General features: G+C 32.6%; 4 protein-coding genes across 9 annotated transcripts; 3 read left to right on the forward strand and 1 right to left on the reverse strand.

Annotated features, from left to right (window-relative positions):
• Positions 1–1,531: 1,531 nt before the first annotated feature.
• LOC107894572 (probable histone H2AXb) lies at positions 1,532–4,792 on the forward strand. Of its 4 annotated transcripts, none has more exons than XM_041075125.1 (4): positions 1,532–1,848; positions 2,443–2,626; positions 3,468–3,545; positions 3,776–4,792. In XM_041075125.1, exons 1-4 carry the CDS (start codon positions 1,648–1,650, stop codon positions 3,796–3,798), a joined length of 486 nt encoding a protein of 161 aa, XP_040931059.1. In that variant the 5' UTR covers positions 1,532–1,647; the 3' UTR covers positions 3,799–4,792. The 4 variants fall into 4 exon arrangements, with proteins under 4 accessions (XP_040931059.1, XP_040931060.1, XP_040931057.1 ...); XM_041075126.1 differs by having other exon boundaries at positions 3,779–4,792; XM_041075123.1 differs by having other exon boundaries at positions 3,468–4,792.
• Positions 4,793–12,301: 7,509 nt separating this feature from the next.
• On the forward strand, positions 12,302–14,599 carry LOC107894580 (probable glutamate dehydrogenase 3). Its single transcript, XM_016819842.2, has 9 exons — positions 12,302–12,608; positions 12,730–12,843; positions 12,930–13,151; positions 13,250–13,324; positions 13,413–13,529; positions 13,608–13,858; positions 13,958–14,033; positions 14,113–14,199; positions 14,270–14,599. The coding sequence occupies exons 1-9, from the start codon at positions 12,501–12,503 to the stop codon at positions 14,453–14,455; spliced, it is 1,236 nt and encodes a 411-aa protein (XP_016675331.1). The 5' UTR covers positions 12,302–12,500; the 3' UTR covers positions 14,456–14,599.
• A 90-nt stretch (positions 14,600–14,689) lies between these two features.
• LOC107894589 (putative H/ACA ribonucleoprotein complex subunit 1-like protein 1) lies at positions 14,690–16,305 on the reverse strand. Its single transcript, XM_016819849.2, has 4 exons — positions 16,043–16,305; positions 15,560–15,708; positions 15,356–15,471; positions 14,690–15,066 (listed from the first exon to the last, which is right to left on the reverse strand). Exons 1-4 carry the CDS (start codon positions 16,185–16,187, stop codon positions 14,895–14,897), a joined length of 582 nt encoding a protein of 193 aa, XP_016675338.2. The 5' UTR covers positions 16,188–16,305; the 3' UTR covers positions 14,690–14,894.
• Positions 16,306–17,005: 700 nt separating this feature from the next.
• Positions 17,006–20,369, forward strand: LOC107894596 (YTH domain-containing protein ECT3). 3 transcript variants are annotated; one of them, XM_016819861.2, is made up of 7 exons: positions 17,006–17,196; positions 17,881–17,957; positions 18,061–18,570; positions 18,671–19,225; positions 19,314–19,526; positions 19,632–19,778; positions 19,864–20,369. In XM_016819861.2, the coding sequence occupies exons 1-7, from the start codon at positions 17,181–17,183 to the stop codon at positions 20,050–20,052; spliced, it is 1,707 nt and encodes a 568-aa protein (XP_016675350.1). In that variant the 5' UTR covers positions 17,006–17,180; the 3' UTR covers positions 20,053–20,369. The 3 variants fall into 3 exon arrangements, with proteins under 3 accessions (XP_016675350.1, XP_040931061.1, XP_016675344.1); XM_041075127.1 differs by having other exon boundaries at positions 17,027–17,223; positions 17,847–17,957; XM_016819855.2 differs by having other exon boundaries at positions 17,027–17,223.
• The last annotated feature ends 684 nt before the right edge of the window (positions 20,370–21,053 follow it).

The raw sequence follows: 21,053 nt of genomic DNA on the forward strand, positions 1-21,053 counted from the left end.
ATGAGATAATGTAGGATGGAATTGTTCCTAAATTTCATGGTGATAACTGTAACAAAAAACCATCAGTTTATTTTAAGTCTCTTCAAATTATTTTTAGAGATAATATCATATTTGGTACTTATATTTTCATAAAATATTTAATTTAATATTTGTAATTTAAAAATATTTAATGTGGTACTTGAACTAGTGATATATGTTTTATTATGATACATGATGTATAAAATTATAGATGTCAAACGTGACATTATCTCTTATTTTTTAACATTTATATTTTCATAATTAAATTTAAATATATATTTTTTATATGATTTGGCATTGGAGGTTGGTGTCGGGAGCCATTTAGGATGATTTCGTTGAAAACAATAGTAAAGCAAGTTGTATTCTCAAAGAGAGATATAGATTCAAACTTTGAAAACAATATTATTAAGAAAGACAACCACGAACCTCGAAAATGAACAATAAAACGTATGTAAAAATACCAAAAAAATATTATTGAAGAAGATTTGACAAAGTTTCAAGGTAGAGAGGGATTGTATAGTTAATGAGATAATGTAAGTAATTTGGAGTTCTAACTTGTGGGCTTTCTACACATGTATTTAAACATGATCGAGACTTCGTTACATTGCTATGTAATATTTGGGTGGACTTCAGCATGACTTGATGATAATCCACTGCTTATCCAGAAAGTTATTGTTGATGAAGATCATAGTCTAATTATCATGATCATGCATAATTGGAAAATGTGTTTTCTCTTGGCAAGATTACTTTTTAGCTATAAGTTGAACGTGCCTTCTTCTTTTTTTTTTTTCGCTCAATACGATTAACTTTACGAGGTGATTGCATATAATAATTTAGGTGGAATGGTAAAATTTAAGCCATCTTATTGATTTTGAATTAATTCGCTTTGAATGAAGTGAATAGTTTTTCTTTTAAAAAGTAAACATAAAGTGGGGTAGGGTGAATTTTTTTAAATAATGGGTTAAAGCGATTATGAGAATTACTTATCCCGTTTCACTTCACTTTATTATATGAATTTATCATTTCATCTATATATATAATTATTAAAAGGATAAAAATGTAATAATTGTTATAAAAAATTTCTTATGTTAGAACGAGTCGAATGCTAGAAACAAAAATACTAATTATGAAATAATGATGAATTTAGCAATATATGCTTTCGATCCGCCCCATAGCCAGTTTTAGGCATTTTCAAGGTAAAAAAAGTATAATGAAAATTTATAAATGATTTAAAGTCCAAATAATGTTTGGATTTAGGCAAATTGGGCTCCTTTTTAGAAGGCATGAATTTACAACAATGGGCTCTAATATCTCTATACGACGTCGTTATATTTAAACCAAGGGACAACTGCCCGCCAAATATATCGAGAAAAGCTCCAAACATAAATTATAAGAAGGAAATATATGTTTTTTCGCGCGAAAACTCAAAAATCTCGTGCCACGTTGTCAATCCTCGTTAACCTACAGCCCACCAATCAAATTCCACCAACCTTTGTTATATAATGTACACCGCGCAGCCCCTTATTCTCGAATCCTCCATTGGTAAAATTTTAAACCGACACTTTCGCCATTCCCCAATTTTCATCATTTACAACAAGAAGTTTTAGGGTTAGGGATTATTTTTGAAAGATGAGTCCCACCGAAGGATCAACGAAAGGCGGGAGAGGGAAGCCCAAGTCAACCAAGGCGGTGTCGAGATCGCATAAGGCTGGGCTTCAGTTTCCAGTGGGGAGGATCGCTAGGTTCTTGAAAGCCGGAAAATATGCTGAGCGTGTTGGTGCTGGAGCTCCCGTCTATCTCTCCGCCGTATTAGAGTATCTTGCTGCTGAGGTGAGTTTTCAAATGGGTTTGATGTTCGGTTTCTAGCTATTTGATTTGTGCGATTAGTCGTGTTTTTTTAGAAAACTAATTGCGATTTGATAAATTTTACATCTTTTATTGCTATTTATTAAATTGTTTTTCAGATGATTTCAATGTGTGATTTGTGCGATTAGCAGTTTTAGACAAAAAATGTTATTTGATAAGATCACATATATATATTTCATTACTAGTTATTAGATTGAGTTTTCAAATGGTTTCAATGTCTGATTTGTGGATTATTGATTTGTGCGAGTTGTTTATTTTTAGTTAAGAAATGTGTTTTTATATGCTTTTACATCTTTTATTAATTGGAGTTTAAGTGGTTTCAATTTTTATTTCGGGTAAATCGATCTGTTCGATCATTTTGATCGATAAATAAAATTGTTTCCCTAGCATTCTTTGTTTTTGAATAGTTCGAGAAAATAAAAACGAATGATTTGCTAGATTTTAGTTTTAGTTTATTTTTCGGAAACGTCTTCTTTCTGTGCTTTTTGTTTGGGTTTCTTCAAATTTTCACATTTTTTAATGAAACCCTAATTCCGATCCCCGTTGTACGTGTTTCAGGTTTTAGAGCTCGCTGGAAACGCAGCGAGAGACAATAAAAAGAATCGAATAGTTCCAAGGCACATCCAACTAGCTGTAAGGAACGATGAAGAGCTAAGTAAGCTTTTGGGTTCAGTCACCATTGCAAATGGAGGTGTTTTGCCTAATATTCACCAGACTCTTCTTCCCAGTAAAGGGGGAAAAAGTAAGGGGGATATCGGATCAGCTTCTCAGGAGTTTTAAACTCTCTCTCGCTTTTTTGCTTCCTTGAGTTTGTTTTAAACGGTTGTATGATATGCAACGTTTAGTACTAAATTTTTTTATTTATGGCTTTAGCCTTGAACCCCTCATGTTATCTTTTTGATGGAAGCAGTAATATATCAAAGCTTTTTAATATTAAATCTCCAATGTCCCTTTTTCATTTCCTTTCCTGCACGATTGATTGTTGATTTTTATTTCGGATGAATATATATTTTGTTCCTAGGTTCAACTGTTCTTTGTTTCTTTATTTTATTTTGTGTAGCGAGTTGTTCTATGTACAGAATATTAAAAACATCAGACTTACGTCTACATAAGATGGTGTTTACTCTAGTCCAGAATAATTGTACGGGGAGAGAAGTACACAATCTTTTGGCTGTTCTTTTTTGGTCAATTCTTCATCATGTATCAGCTGCTAGCAAACCGTATTTCTGTTTAGTTTACATAATTGCCTTTTCCATTTTGCAGTCGGTAACATTTTCTTGGAGAACATGAGCATCCTCTAGTTACTCGACCAAAACCACCATTAACTATGATTAGAACTTTTGATATTTACCAGATTTCCATTACTATCGAGGTTGTTTTTCATTAAAGTGATGATCTAAATCTAGTAACTGAGTTTGTGTTTTGTCCATTAATGAGTCACTTGCAATTTCTCAGCTTTGTTTGAGATCAAGAGCACTGCTCATCCTTTTCTGACTTTTCCCGATCTATGGCCTACAAAAATGAGCTATTTTCTGCATTTTGTTTCCATATTTCATGTTAAAATCATAGCAAGTGTTCTGCAGGCATTTCCTTCTTTGCATTTATTGGATTGGTTCTTGCTGGAAGATTGAAAGAATTGAAAGTTGTATATATTTTAACAGGTATGATTGATTCAGACTTACGTTTTCTAGTTTATTAATGATTTAAAAACTAAACTTTCCGGGCCATTTTTTTGTTAATTTTATTATGGTGTAGAAAATTCGTTTTGTATTTTAGCCCCTCATATTGTACAGGCAAGTGCATTAGTTTTTAGACATTTTCTTTTTCTGCTTTACGTATAGGATCTTGCTGCTAATATTTTGAGTTTAATACATTGTCTTCTATTTTCCAGCAGTGGCTGTTAGGCTCGCATGACACTCAAATCCCTCTTAGGGTGTTTATGGCTATAGTTTTGATCTTGTTGACGGGTTTTTTTGCTTATCCTGCTAACCTTTGTCTCATAAACACTTCAACAAATGAGGTCAGATCTGTTTCAATCTTGTTCTGCTGTTCCTTTTTTTGGTACCTTAAGTTGACATTGCTAACTAGCACTGGCGATTACCATAATTTGGCAACCTAGCCTCCATTGAACATAAACCCGGAAATACTTTTCTATGCCGATTATTAAGTCGTAAGTGAAACTATGAAACTAGAACCGAATGTTGTCATCTTTCTGAGGCAATCCAGCCTTGACCTAAGATAAACCCTGAACTACTTCGCTATGCAGATCGTTATGTTGTTAAAGAAACCATGAAACTAGAATCAGATGTTCTCATCTATCCGAAGCAGGTTTGCCTTGACCGTACATAAACCCGGGAATACTTTGCTATGCTGATCATTAAGTTGCTAGATAAACCAGGTAACTAGAATCGAATGACCTCATCTGGCTAACCAGCTTTAACCAAACATAAACCCGGAAATACTTTGCCATGTCGATTATTAAGTTGTTAATGAGACTGTAAAACTAGAATAAAATGTTTTCATCTTCTCCATAAGCTGGCTGAGTGAGGTCTGCAGCATTGGAAGTAAGCATCAATGGCATGAATAGCAAAAAGCTCCTAGAGAACAAATGTAAAATCCTTCTTTAAAAGGTTCCTTCTATAGAATACTGAGAAGAACAATGTGTATGATAATGGATTCTTTCCCAATTTATATGAGATCATTTTTTCCGGTCCTGACAAGAGCATCGTTCACTCTGCTTCCACAATCTGGTCTGTGGCACCATGTTGTAAGCTAAAGATTCTAGATGGATGTACTTATTTCGAAGCATTCGGATATTGGTCTATTGTATACCTTGATTGCTCGGTATTATTGTTCAGTAGACCAATGAATTTGTTTATTCGTATTGCAAATTCATATTATTTCTGCATGTCATAGTTCTTTTGATAATTAGACAGGACAAAGTAAAAATATATCTTTATTTTCTCTTTAATGTGATTTAAAATGCATGGAATCTTAGTAAAGAAGGAATCTAACTATGATCATGGTGTAGACAATGGAATGTTATATAGTATATATTGTTAATGAATTGGATTTCCAATAAGATTCTTGCAAGTGCTTCTTCTATGTATGTTTCATTCCTAACATCATCTTGGACCTTTGGTCCGCCACCTTGTTCTTATTTATAGTTAAAATCCTTGTATTTGCAATCAAATTTTGGTATGAAATGTATATTTATATCATGTTTATGTTATTTAAAATATAATATAATATATGATATGAAATGTATACTTATATAGTGTTCTAAATTTTTTTTCCATCTCATATCATATTGTATATTATTTGGTATTGGGGTTTCAAATGATATTATTGAAATTGAAAAGTAAATGGAAAAGGAAAAAGGTAGAAAAAAGGGCTTCCCATAATTGAACAATTTAGTGGGTATAATAATACCTACTTTATTCTATCAACTTGGTCCATTGACTAAGTAATTTTAATGTCCATGAAGAACAATTTAGAGAATAAAACATCACCCAATATGATGGGAGCTCAAATGTCATTTCAATTATTATTGTTATTTTTTGTCATTTCCATCTTTAGCATATATTAGTTACATGTGAAATAGCTTAAAATAAAAATAATTTTATATTAGGTTAATTAAGTTTTAGTTAAATTAGTATAGACATTGTTATTATTGTAAGAGAACATAGGTTTGAGTATGTTAAATCGCATTATTCTCTCATTTATATGTAGTTCTAGGCACTATATAAAAAAAAAATATATATATATATATAATCAAGACTTATAATAAAATTATTAAAAAAATTGACCTTAAGTTATTTCAAAGTCAAATTCTTTTTTTAATACTTTTGTTTCCTTTAACCTCTTTTCAAAAGATTTTTTTGATCAATGCAATTGCATTTTCTACATCATTCTAGAAAATGGGTTATGTAACATTTTAAGTGTGTTCAATATTGAAAAATAATAGTTCAATTTATTAATCATTTTCAATAATACATAATATATGTTGAGTGTAAACTCAATTCCATTCATCAACAAGAAAATATACAAGGATATTTATAGGCAGTACGTTAGCAGTAATATATCAGCTAGCAGTGGTTATTAACAGAATAACAGAATAACAACTGCCTAACAACTAACAGATTCTTTATTCCTAACATGGCCCATGCATCTTGACTTCCTTCGTTCCTGTATGAGATTTGTTCTTGTTGCTATATATCACGACTTTCCATGGGAATTACTCGAAGTTTCTTTCTGAATTTTTCAAACTGCCCTGCTGATAATGGTTTGGTCAAAACATCGGCCACTTGCTCTTGGCCAGAGACGTGACCAACTTGCAGCAAGCCATTCACCACCTTTTCCCTTACAAAAAATAAGTCTAGCTCTACGTGTTTGAACTTAGAATGCATGACCGGATTGTTTGCTACAGCAATGGCAGCAGAACTGTCACACCAAACCAATGTCTTGCTACGAACCTCAATACCAAGTTCTGTCAGCAACGATCGAATCCATGCTATTTCTGCAGTAACATGAGCTAAGCTGCGATATTCGGCCTCTGCTGTGGATCTCGATACTACTTTTTGCTTCCTGGAGCTCCAAGAGATTGGATTCCCACCGAAGAAAACACAAAACCTCGATGTTGATCGTCTGTCATCAATGTCTGAACCCCAACTTGCATCAGAGTAGCCCTCAAGAAGAAGTTTGGAGTTGCGAGTGAACTGTAGTCCATAATCTAGTGTCCCTCGTAGGTATCTCAGAATCCGTTTTATAGCTCTGAAGTGTGTATCGAGAGGCTTGTGCATGTATTGACATACCTTGTTGACTGAAAACGCAATATCTGGTCTTGTTATGACCACATACTGTAGGGCTCCCACAATACTCCTGAACATACTCTCATTTTCTATTGGATCCCCTTCATTAACCGTCAATTTACATGTAGTTACCATTGGCGTAGGAGAGGGATTGGATGTGTCCATGGAAGCTCGTCGAAGTAGCTCCAGAATGTACTTCTTCTGGCTGAGAAAAACGCCACTCGAAGTGTATGTTACTTCGATCCCAAGAAAGTAATTTAAAGGACCCAAATCTTTCAAGGAAAATTGAACATCAAGACTTTTTACAAACTCGTCTATAGCAGAAGAGTTAGTGCCTGTAATTATTATATCATCAACATATATGAGGACATAAAGCACTTGAGATCCTTCTTGTCGAATGAAAAGGGAACTATCAGCCTTAGATGCAATAAAATTAGTAGCTACCAGGAAGTCTCGTAGCTTCTGAAACCACGCACGAGGGGCCTGTTTTAACCCATAGAGTGCCTTTCGCAACCTGCAAACAAGAGGTCTCCCATCAGCCGAGTGTTGCTCAAACCCTGGTGGTTGAGTCATATATATTTCTTCATCCAGGTCTCCATTCAGAAACGCATTGTTCACATCGATTTGTTTGAGATGCCACCCTCGAGATACTGCGAGAGACAAGATCACTCTGATTGTCGTTGGCTTGATCACTGGACTGAAGGTCTCGAAAAAATCAACTCCTGCTTCCTGTAAATAACCTTTGACCACCAACCGACCCTTGTAGCGAGCGACTGTCCCATCAGCATGACGTTTAACTCTGAAGATCCATTTGCACCCTACTGCTCGACGCCCTTCAGGTAACGTGACAAGGTCCCACGTTTTGTTTGCCAGCAATGCTTGATACTCAGCATGTGCTGCTGCAGTCCAAGCAGTGCTTTTGAACGCCTTATCAATCGTGATTGGTTCCTTCTCTTCAACAATAGTGGAAAAGACTTTGGGCTTGAAGATTCCATTTTTAAAATATAAAAATTTATAAAGAAAAAAATTAATAACAATTTTAAAAATTTCAAAAATAGTCAAAAAAAATTGTAATTTGAGCACTTATGCTACATAGTTCGGTCATTTTGGTCACTCCCATTAAAATGACAAAAGATAAGCTGATGTGGTAGCTAAAAAATTGATATAATAACAATTAACCCTTAACTTTTACATATTATATCAATTTAACCATAATTTTAAAAATTAGCCCCAAAATTTACAAATGTTCTCAATTTAATCTTAATTCTAAAAAATATATAAAATTTTTCAAAAAATCTTCATATTAATATTACATTAATAAATCCCCACTATCTCCCTCTTCCACCATCATCCTTGTCCCCTACCTTTATCACCGTTCGGGTGCCACCGGACTTCAATGATGCTTATAGGTGCACACATAACAAACACACGGGAAGCAAAAGCATTTGCTCTTTTAGCAATTCCCTTGTCGGACAAAAGAGTAAATTCTTTTGCTTCCCGTGTGTTTGTTATGTGTGCACCTAAAAACCTCATTGTGGTGGTAGGGTTGGGGGGACAAGAGACGAGAATGATGGTGAGAGAGGAATGGGGTGGGGTTTATTTTATTATATTTACTATTAATATAATTATATTTATTTAATATTAATAGAAATTTAAATTTATTATTATATTTTTTGAAAATATTTATGTATATTTATATATTTTTTAAATTTTTTAAAATTAATATCAAATTAAAAAAATTTGTAAATTTTGGGGTTGATTTTTTAAAATTTATTATTAATGTAAAAGACTGATAGTTAAATTTGTTACTATAGTTATTTCTTTAATAGGATTTTAATAGGAGTGATCAAAATGACTGAACTATATATTACGAGTGCTCAAATTATAAAATTTAGGTGCCTAAAATAATTTTTTTGGATAATTTAATAATTATCTGTATAATTTACCTTTTTTTTAAGAAAAATGTTTTATTTTCTTTTCTAAACCTCGAAACCAAAGGCCATGGCCACCGAAAGTTTAACAAAATTTTTTTGTCAATTAAGGTGTATTAATAGATATTTCATTTTTTTTATTGATATTAATATATATTAGTATCCTTCTATACCAATATATTATTTTAGATTTATCATTATTATATATAATATTTACAAATATAAAATAAATACAATAAAATAAATTTTAAATATAAAATAATAATCAATTATATAAAACATGCTACACATGATTGATTATAAGGCATTAATTAACAAAGGCATACATTAAATAAATTCAAAAATTTAACTCTAAAAAAGACAATAAAAAAGAAGTTTTTCTATACTAGAAGGTACTTATTATTGGTACTACAATAAAAAATTATATCAAAATAAAATCTAAATTTTATTGTCCCGTTTTATTATTAAAATAATACATTTTAATATAATAGTCGATTGAGTCTTAGTTCGATTGGTATTGGTATTATAGTGAATCCAAATACACTCAAACGTATTATTTTTCTATTTAAGGGTTGAGAATGGATTATAAATAATTTTAGAGATTATACTCTTCATATAAAAAATATAGTATCGATACACGTGATGTAAACACTTAAAATAAAAAGGTGGATGGGTAATATCTGGTAAAAGATAGAAAAAATTTGCAGGAAAAATTATTGAAAAGCAAATGGAATTTGCGTTGGATACACGTTGATGGAAAAGCAAATTGATGATGAATTAGCAACATTTTTTTTTAATTGTATATTCAGAAATCACTTAGATTGAATGTAAAGGAACACACTTCTGTCTGCTGTAAGGAAAGCATCATATTCTTATGCTACATGTTATCCAAACTCCACTGTAAGTATCGGATATATATATATATATATTGCTCGATTTATTCTATTTTTTGGGTATATTTTTAGTACTTTATATTCATAGATGAATAAGTGTAAAATATAAATAAAAGTTTAAATAATATTCGTAAGCTATTATATTATACTCGTATTATATTCGTAAGTTATTATTAATATAATTCTGATTCTAAGTTTAGAGTTTATATAAATTTTGGGATTCATGTGTTAAACTTAAACTTAGTACCCAAAAGTTCCACTAGCTCATATAAGACTTCCCGCATATAGTATCTTTTATACACTTGTTTATATAGTTTAATTAGTTTGTTCGGTTTGATTAAATAAATAATTATAAAAATTATATAAAAAAAAAACTTAGATTTAACCAGTGCATACTAATTCATTAGTGAACCGACTCAACCTTTTATTACGGGCCACTATCTCTGATTGATTCACCGTCCAATTGATTAGTTTGGTTTTGAAAATCAAAATATATATTATTATAATCACATGATTGAGTCAGGTTCGTGAGTTAATTTGATACCAAGTTAAGAAAGACCTAAAAACCATTTTTTAAAAAAAAATACAATAAATATTAGAGTTAATTACATTGGATATCTCCAAACTATGATCTTTATTTTGAATTGATCCTCAAACTTCAAAATGTTCTAATCACATCATTAAACTATTAATGTCATATCAATGAAATCCTTCCATTGTTGAAACCGTTAATTTAACCATTAAATGACACGAAAACCTTATGTGACATGATTTAAAATGAAAATTTTAAATAAAAGTAAATGTTGTCGTAAAAATTTTAAAATTTGAAACTAAAAATAATGTAGAATTGAAAAAAAAAAGAGTGAACAATAGTTTCTGAAAAAGCTTCGAAAACCTCAATACCAAAATTTTTACAAAATTTATTTATTCTTTTAAATTTTCTATTTTAAATTATGTTATATAAGATTTTACATATCATTTAACAGTTAAATTAATAATTTTAATAACAGAAATCTTATGTGAAAGTCATAGTTTAAAAATATTTGGTGCTATTAAATCTAAATATTTCTCTTTTTTTACATAAAATCTTTCAATAAATCAACTAAAATAACACTATTTAAATTGACAAAACTTGTTTGAAGTACTGATTAAGATTTTCATTGGCCATCTAGATAATATGGATTCAAACACTATCATCACTTTCCCATATAAAATAAATATTAATTAGAAAAATTAAACTTGAAATTAGTGAAATATTTTACATAAAATATTCTCTTTACGATGCCACATTTAATTTAATTTTTCATGCTGCCTTTAGAATTTTTTTAAGGCAATTTCATTGTTTTCCCCTTTTCTGGGTGCTTATTTTATCCTATTTTGAGTAATTTTTTTTATAAATACTAATAGAAATATGGGTTAAATAGGGATACATGTAAGTTTAAAAAAAAATTATTTTTTTTGAAATCCTCGTGAATTCGTATGGTATTAATTTTTTACAAATATTTATATTAATTTTCATACCAATAGTTTATTGTATATTTTGTACAGATTTTAACATATTAATTTGACACAATTATAAATTTTATATTTTTTTACCATTGTACCAAATACAAAATTGACAAGTCTTGGTGGCCAACTTTATATGACTTGTGGTCCAAATCTAATCTTTTGTCGGGAGAATTTACCAAATCATGTATATCATGTTTTTATAATATATATATATATATATATAAATTTATCTAACATATTTTTGCTAAAAACAGATATTTTTGGAAGAAATTTTCATATTATTATTCATTAGGTAACTAATCCTATCAGCAACAATGGTTAATATTGCCTCTTCAAAATACTCCCAACTCTATGAACTAAGTCCCTTGAACATGTTGACTGCTCAATGGATGATATTTTAAAAATTTATCTAAAAAGAATCATCCAATAATTTTAATTTTTTAAAATTCAGGATAATTAATAACTTAGTAAAATATATTTTTAAAATATCCATACACTTTTTCATATATATAATATATAATTTTATGGTGTTTTAATATTTATTAGATATAACCATGAAATTTCCTTATTGGTAGTCAAACACAGATAAGATTTCCAGCTCTCCTATTATTCAAAACCCTATCTTGAAAATATTTTTATATGATCAAAGTTGGAAGCCAATCTAAAAATGGCTTACTAAGGTATTCCATTATTATATTCAGGTTCATGTATCTTAATTTTTATTAAAAACTTTATTATAAAATTTCATTATTCAAGACATTAGACAGTCCATATTAAAATTCAAATTAAAAATATAGGCTCTTCTTTTAATCCCCAAAATTTCGTGCAGTGTCTGCGTAAGGAGGATTAAAATTTTGTTCAAAGTTCGATTTTACTTAGATCAACAAAAAGTTGGTTTGGTGAAGGCTAAACCTGTTTATTTTAAACATCAATTTGCATTTTAATAACGAAAGTTGTACCAAATTTTGCTTGTGTTTAAGGTATAATTTGAATTTCATCCATCTATTTTATAAAAATTGAGAAATTAGTCCCTCAACTTTAGTTCAAAAAATTAGCACAAACCAATATTTCAAGTTCATTTGTTTACTAACAAGTGGACTAAATTCTTAGTTTTTGAATTAGGAGATTAAATTTTGGTAAATTAATGTAAAGGGATTAAATTTTCAATTTTTATAGAATAGAGGGATGAAATTTGGAATTAAACCTTTAATTTAAATGTAAAATAATAATAAAAACGCCCCCATATAAATCGGATAGCATTAATTACGAGTTTACATAATTGACGATAACCCCATTTAATATAAACATGTGGGTTCACATTTTGTCCTTTAGACAATGGAAATGATATAAAGAGACTCTGCTATTCTTCATCTTGAAGCTCAATAAACAAGAAATCTAAAAAATCTTCTGATTTTTCTGAGTCTTTTTCTTATCTTCTGTTTGGCTCCTGAGAAAGTGTTTTAAGAAGAACAATGAATGCATTAGTGGCAACCAACAGAAACTTCAAGCTAGCAGCCAGGCTTCTTGGTTTGGATTCTAAGCTTGAAAAGAGTCTCCTCATTCCCTTCAGGGAAATCAAGGTCAGTTCTCTAAAAAAAATCGTGTTTGACGCACATCTGAAAATGGGTACAAGGAAAAACATGTCCGAGTCCGAGTAACATAGATTCTAATTGTAATGGATGTTTGAACATGTCTTGCCAGGTTGAATGCACCATACCCAAAGATGATGGCACATTGGCAACTTTTGTTGGCTTTAGGATTCAACATGACAATGCTAGAGGTCCTATGAAAGGAGGAATCAGATATCACCCTGAGGTCTGTCATTGAAAAGCAAATATATTCGAGTCGGAGACGTACTTGTATCCGAGCTTTAACAAGGGTTTTGTAATCGAATAATGTAGGTTGACCCTGATGAAGTGAATGCATTGGCGCAACTAATGACATGGAAGACAGCAGTTGCAAACATCCCATATGGTGGGGCTAAAGGTGGTATAGGATGTAACCCTGGAGAGTTGAGCAAATCCGAACTAGAACGCCTCACTCGAGTTTTCACCCAGAAAATACATGATCTTATAGGAATTCATACCGATGTTCCAGCACCTGATATGGGTACTGGTCCGCAGGTAGGTTATGTTATATGGGTTCTTCATAAAGTATTCGGATTGGAAACATATTCGGGTATTGATAAATGGTATTTTGCATTTTTGTTGTGGTTAAACAGACAATGGCATGGATACTAGATGAGTACTCAAAATTCCATGGTCATTCACCTGCTGTGGTGACTGGAAAACCGATTGTAAGCATTTTACTTCACATTCACCTTATAATTCGTGTTATATAGATTTTGACCTTTGTGTATTCGTATCGGATTTGTGTTTACATAGGATCTTGGAGGATCACTTGGGAGAGATGCGGCCACTGGCCGAGGGGTGCTGTTTGCAACTGAGGCCCTTCTTAATGAACATGGCAAGTCCATCTCTGGACAAAAATTTGTAATTCAGGTACGATTTTCAGCAAAAAAAAAACCCTAAATTTTTTAAAATGAGAGAATTGTTCAAAAATGGTGATTTTTGTTTCAGGGTTTTGGGAATGTTGGTTCTTGGGCTGCACAGCTCATCCATGAAAAGGGAGGGAAGGTTGTTGCATTAAGTGATATAACAGGGGCCATCATGAACAGCAATGGCATTGATATTCCCTCATTGCTCAAACATGTGAAAGAAAACAAGGGTATCAAAGGGTTCCATGGTGGGGATTCCATAGACCCGAAATCAGTTCTTGTCGAAGACTGTGACATACTCATCCCGGCAGCACTCGGAGGCGTCATCAACAGGTAAATAACATTTATCTGGATTCGAACTTGCAAAGATTGTTGATATGAAATGATTCGAAAAATGACGTTAATTGATGCACATTTGATCTTTTAATGAAGGGAAAATGCAAATGAGATTAAAGCAAAGTTCATTATTGAAGCAGCTAACCATCCAACTGACCCAGAGGCTGATGAGGTTGATCATTGTGATCTAAAGTTTCATAATTACAATAAAATGAAAGCTTGTAATGTGTTCTCTTTGTATAAATCTGCAGATTTTGTCAAAGAAAGGAGTCATTATACTTCCAGACATTTATGCAAACTCTGGAGGAGTCACTGTTAGTTACTTTGAGTGGGTTCAGGTAATCAACTAAACATAAACATTCTTTCAAGTGCTTGTTTGGATACTAATCGGTTGTGTTCCGATTGCAGAACATTCAAGGTTTCATGTGGGATGAAGAGAAGGTGAACAGTGAGCTAAAGACTTACATGACCAAAGGGTTTAAAAATGTTAAGGAGATGTGCCAAACACACAACTGCGACCTCCGAATGGGAGCCTTTACCCTCGGAGTTAACCGCGTTGCTCGGGCTACCGTTCTTAGAGGTTGGGAAGCATAAGAATACTTACTGCTAATGCTGGTTTTGAAATAAACATGGAGGATACTATGAACCCCCCTGATTCTTGCCCCCACTATTGTGGTAAAACCTCATTCATATTGAGGAGCTTCAAATGAAGATTTGTCATTTGTATTTGTTGCTTTATTGTTGAATTCTATTTTAGTAGCAATTTCGAAGGCAACAAAAAAAACTAACACGGAAGGAATACGAATATATGAAGATCACGAAACAATCTAGCATGAACCCTATTCAATATGGATAGCAACCAAATTCAGATATTGCACATTGTGTAAACCAAAAAAATTCGAAATAAATACATCTCCAATGAACACAACAGTCACAAATAAAGCTTGGCATCAAATTCTCAAAGTTGTATCCCTTTGACATCCGAAAAGGATAGCGGATAAGGGCATTGATAATGTTACAAAATGTTATTGCTCTAAAACCTACCTCTACCTCTAAATCCACCGCCACGACCACCACCCCTAGGACCACCTCTGCCACCTCTTGGAGCACCACTTCCACGAAATCCACCACCTCCACGACCACCTCCTCTACCACCACCTCTGCCTCCTCCACGACCACCTCTTCCACCACCTTGTGCCTGTCCCCTACAACATTACATAATAGGGGAAGTTCAATTTAAAGAAATAGAATGAATGATAACTCCTAAGTAGATTAAAATGATAAATGATTTCAATACCTAATACAAAACATCGGGGAAGAAAAGATATGCTAAACATAGAGGGAAAATAAACATGAATTCTAGACAAACAAAGTATGCAAGTGCAAGCTTAAGCAGACTAACAATGACAAATCAAACTCGGGGACATGATCATTAATTCTATGATTTGAATAAGAACAGTTTCGGGGCTTTAACTATAAGAATAGCAAACATACTTTGGTTGTGGAAGAAATCTTGCAAGAGGCAAAAGCTTGCTCGGATCGATATAAAACTTATCACCTGGAGCATACGAAGTTGCCACAATACCTTCTAACATTTTGATTGAAAAATACTGCAACAAGAAGAAAATTAAACAAACAAACTCAGTCGAAGTCCCAACTTTTTAGTAGATACAAATTTAAACTAGCAACGGAACTCACGGATTCGTTGATGGGACCAAAGATTTCATCAACTTTCCCTATTTGGGTCTTGTTCTGCAGATAAATATTAGCATTAAAGTAAGGTATTTTCTCATTGGTAAGCTTTGTCACTGCATCACCTTCACATGCATGAACAAAGGTAGAGACCTCTGCATTAATAACAAAATGAGAAAATCAAGTTAATATCTTTGATAAGGTAAATTGAGAATACCCATAATAGAAAACGAGTTCTTTTAGCTTTTAATTTGCATCAAATTCGTTTTTTTTTTAATAATTAACCTTCATTTCCTCAGCACCCACCCAGAAGAAACACACATATTGCAAAGAAAAATAATATAAACAATCATGAATAAATAAACAAAATGTTTCTACTCACTCCTCATCACATCAAAATGTTCTCTTTTTATACTTTTCTCACTTTCCTAGCATCCAAACAAGAAAACAAAACAGAGGTAATAATTTCTTTAAAAAAAAAAAACTAACCCACAACTTCAGCAGGAGGTCCTTCATCACGGAACCCACCGCCACCACGTCCTCCACCACGACCAAAGCCTCCTCGGCCACCTCCTCTCCCTCGACCACCGTCCCTTCCGCCCCTAAAACCTCCGCCGCCCCTCGGTGGTCGCATTTTTTTCTTTCGCTTGTCTGAGCTGAGGCTTCCAAGGGTTTTTCTCAAAGGGTTTATAGTTGAAGAAAAGAAGTAGGGTTTTGAAGTTCTGTTTGGAGACTAAATTACTATAATATCCATCTTCATTTTTTTGATTCTAAATTTTAATGGGCCTTATGTCCCGGTAAGCTAAAAGCCTTCTTCTCATTTGGACAGACTAAATAATTTTACATTTGTTAAAAGCAAAATATTTAGGATAATTATTTATTTAATAAATAAACTGTAAAAAATTTTAACTTCAAAAACGAAATTAAGACACAGCAATATATCAATATATATATATTTTATTTTTCAAATATTATGAAATTAAAATTTTTAAATTTATATATTAAATAACTATCTAGTTATTTTTATAATATTATATATTTCACTTTACGCATTTTTATATCTTATAAATCATTTAATTTTTAAAATTAAATCCGCTTTTTATTAAAAAAATCCACTTAAAATTATTTTAAACGATTTACTTTTATTGATTCATTGTTAATGCATCAAAATATAAATTCATATATTTATATTTTAATTTATTAATGATTTATATTTTGTAGTGTTCAAGTTTTCTATATTATGTCCAATATTATCAATTTTTTTTATTTTTCACAATTTTTAAATTGATATATCCAATTATATTTATTTAATGGTTAATTTTTTATATTATATAATTTAATTTTAATTTATTTTAAATTATAATTAAAATTAAATTAATTTTAAATAGAAAATAAAATAAAATATCTTTTAAAAAGGAGAATATATTTGTGTAGTGTATTCATATATTTCTTAAACCCCACTCAGGCACTCACCTATGGCTCTTGGGTTTTTGGCGGCTACCCCTTCTTCGCGGCCCACGCCTTTAAATATGTTTCTTTGCTCCTAGGGTTAATTTTCTTTTTCTCCTTCCTCACTTTATCATAGTTCTCATTCTCTCTCTAAATCTAAGCCCTTTGATCTTTGATCATGGCCACCTCTGATCGTATCCTTGCTAACTTTACTCCTCTGGGTATGCTTTGTTTTTTTTTGTAGATTTGTAGATAAATGAAAAAAATATTTTTTTGGGGTTCTGATTTCTTAGTTCTTGATGTTTTTCATGGTGGCTTGAGGTGTTAACTCAATCATATTTGTTTTTTTTTGGGGGGGGGGGGAGGAGGGGGTAGGGGCGGGGGATTGTCTTTATTGGGTTTTCTGAGGTTCATTCAAAAGTTTTTTTTTTCATTGGATCTTTTCTGCTGAAACTGTTCTTTGATCTGGGTCTGATGGGTTTTTGAAGTTCATGAATTTGATTTTTTTTCTTTGGATCTTTTCTGCTGAAACTGTTCTTTGATTTTTCTGTAGATGGGTTTTAGTAGGGTTTACTGTGTGGGTGTGTGGGTGTTTTAATTTTTTGGTTGCTGGTTAATTAAGTCATTTCTGCCTAAAATTTTTCATCTAAGAATCTATGAATTTTAATGTGTTGTTTTTAATCTTTGGATCTTTGTTTGCTGTTATTTGCATATAGAGATAAATCTCTAGGGTGATTTATGTGACATTGATAGCTTTCAAGTTATGATTTCGTTTATTGCTTCTAGTGATATGTATTTTTCGATATATTTTAACTTTGATGAGTTTAAAATTTTAAATTCTCAGATTTTCTTTTTATCCTTTACCTCTACAATCACAGAAATTGCAAATTCAATGGAGAATTTGTCTCTGGATTCACAGGTCAAGACCACAAAAGTTCCCGAACCTGTCAAGAAGGTAGTACTTAGATTAATGAAATGTTTTCTTAATTGATAATGTGTTGTTGCATTGGAATCTATACTAGTTGCACGATGTGATAAGGTTTAATGTCTATCCACAGGATATTTACAGTGATAATGGCTCTTATATGTATCCTCAAACATATGGTTATATGCCATATGGAGCATACACTATGCCGCTACAAGAATACTATTATCCGAAAAATCCTTATTATCAACCACCTATGCAAACTAGCCAGGCCGATGCTTTTCAAGTTGAGGTTCCAAGTGCAGTTGATCAAGCTTCTTTACCTGTTGAAACAAATGAAGGGAACTTGAGCACTGTAGCAAGTGGTAATAGTGGATCCGGGTCATTAAAATCAACTTTGAAGAGCTCTTCTCTAAATCCGAATGCTTTCTATAAAGGAGGAGGATTGTCATCAGGTAATCTATCTCAAGGTTATCCGGATCCTAGATTTAGCTATGATGGGGTTCAGTCACCGATTCCTTGGTTAGATATGTCAATGTCTTGTAATGGACAATCCGAACATGCTGCAAATGGTGGGTTTTCATATACAAGCAACCTTTCATCTGGCAGGAATCAGAATCTTCATACCTTCCCTCATGTCATGGTACGTCCAAAGTCCAAGTTGCTTTATTGTGTAGATTGTATGTCGTGCAAGTATATTGTCGGTTGACCTAACTGTTCTAATGATCTGAACATGCATGCAGAATTTGCACAATGTAAGACCATCATCGGGTGTAGGCCAAGGATATGGATACATGTACCCTAACAATATGGCCTACGGTCATTACAGAGGTGGTTCGGGTTTTGGATCATATGGGTATGGTGCTCGAAAGAAAGGACTAGGTTGGTATAATGTTGGCAGCAACAACAAGTACAGGTTCCAAGGTTATGGAAAAGAGAATATGGATGGTTTGAATGAGCTAAACAGAGGGCCTAGAGTAAAAGGGTGTAAGAACAAGGATGGTCTTGAAACAGCAACACTAGCCGTCAAGGATCAAAACCTTCCACCAATGGAGAATAGTAAGGACAATGGTGTTTCTCTTGTTCTAGATATGGAGCTGTATAATAAAGAAGATTTCCCCGGAAGTTATTCGGATGCAAAGTTTTTTGTCATTAAATCCTATAGTGAAGATGATGTGCACAAAAGCATCAAATACAATGTGTGGGCCAGTACACCTAACGGAAACAGGAAACTTGATGCATCATTTTGTGAGGCCAAGGAGAAGCCTGATGGCTGCCCTATATTTCTATTGTTCTCGGTGAGTATAATTAAACATTACCGGATTCTGTCTCGATTTACCGAGTATATGATTTGCTTGATTTTAACTAAGCCTTCATTTTTTCCAGGTTAATACCAGTGGACAATTTGTCGGATTAGCTGAGATGGTAGGTGCTGTTGATTTTAACAAAACTGTTGAATACTGGCAACAAGACAAGTGGACAGGTTGCTTCCCTGTGAAATGGCACATTGTTAAGGATGTCCCGAACACTTCACTGAGGCACGTAACTCTTAAGAACAATGAGAACAAACCTGTAACTAATAGCAGGGATACCCAGGAGGTAATTTCTTCATCTCTCTTTGTATGTTTGTTTGAGTGTGTGCATTTTTAGCTCTTTTTCCTGATTTTCATCCTTCTCATTGTAAAACAACTGTGGCTATTGTAGGTTAATTTTGAGCAAGGGATGCAAATTCTCAAAATCTTCAAAGACCATTCCAGCAAGACATGCATCCTTGATGACTTTGAATTTTACGAGGTCCGTCAAAAGATGATCCAGGAGAGGAAGGCTAAGCATCAGCTGTTACAAAAACAAGTATGCCCAAATCTTGTTTCTTAACACCCCCCCCCCCAAACAACATTTATGAATGATGTTTCCTGAACTGGTTAAACATTCACAGGGTCTGAGTGGGGAACCTAAAGGAGAAAACCCAGTAATGGCAAAGGAGACATTGGAAAAACCTGTCGAGGCAGCCTTGACAGAACGAACGGTTGCATCAACAGCAGAAGCAGTAAATGCAACGAATGGAGATGCAAAACCCATTGAAGAGAAAGGATCAGTTGCTGCAACTGAAGACGGCTCTCAATGAAATCAGGTTGTTTTCGATAGTCGGCTTTGGTAGAAATGGGATAGGATTGTACTTTTTGATTGGTTAATTCTAGTTGCTAGATAGTGTGATCAATATCATATTTAGCTTATTTTGAGTCAATTTTATGACGTGAGAGACTGGTAGGCAAAACACCTTTTTTTTTTGAAAGTGTTCTATCATTTATGTACGAGGCTATGGGCAGAATGCCAGAAATGTGACTGCTCAATAGCCTCTTGAGCCTTTTTGTTTTTGTTTTTGTTTTAATCATTTTGATCTGTTTTCCCCCTTTTTTTAATGAGAAATGAGTTTAGGGAAAAGAATTTGCTCTGAGTGGAAAATTTTTGCTCCTACACGTTTTGCATTTTATCATTTCCTATATATATTATCACGTTTTTTGTTTTTTTAATGGTATTTATGACTGCAACATGTGCAAATACAAATTACAAATAAATTTCCTTTATGTGAGAAAACGTGTAATTTTTTTTATTTTAAAAATCAAATAATCAGAATAAGTTTGGAGAATCTAATTATTTATTTTTTTGTAAGTAAGAAACCAATAAATTTTAAATATGATTTAAAGGTGAAATAATTGAATCTGATAAATTTATAATGTAAAAATTAATTGGCAGTCTAAATTTATATTGGATACTGTAAAATTTTCAAAATAGGAAGGAATTGAATTATGGAGAAAGCATTAATGGGAAGTGACTACGATCTGAAAATTGAAGGAAGGAAAGAGAAACAAGAACGAAGTTGAATGAAGGAACTTAAGATTTCAAAGGGTAATGGCTTACTTGGAAAAAGAGAAGGTTTGAAGAAAACAATAGAAGGGAGAGGCTAATCTAAACTAGTGGAGTTTGTTCCCCCGGATTATTGTATGCAGCATCTACCTTAGGGTGTTTCTGGTTTGATTAACAAAGGATGGGGATTGATGGCGCGACATCGTTCACCTACCGATGAGACTTTCCATTTTGATCCAGATTGGGTGCTAGAGGAAGACT

The sequence above is a fragment of the Gossypium hirsutum genome, chromosome A08, assembly GCF_007990345.1.
Source record: "Gossypium hirsutum isolate 1008001.06 chromosome A08, Gossypium_hirsutum_v2.1, whole genome shotgun sequence".
In the NCBI taxonomy this organism is placed as follows: Eukaryota; Viridiplantae; Streptophyta; class Magnoliopsida; order Malvales; family Malvaceae; genus Gossypium; species Gossypium hirsutum.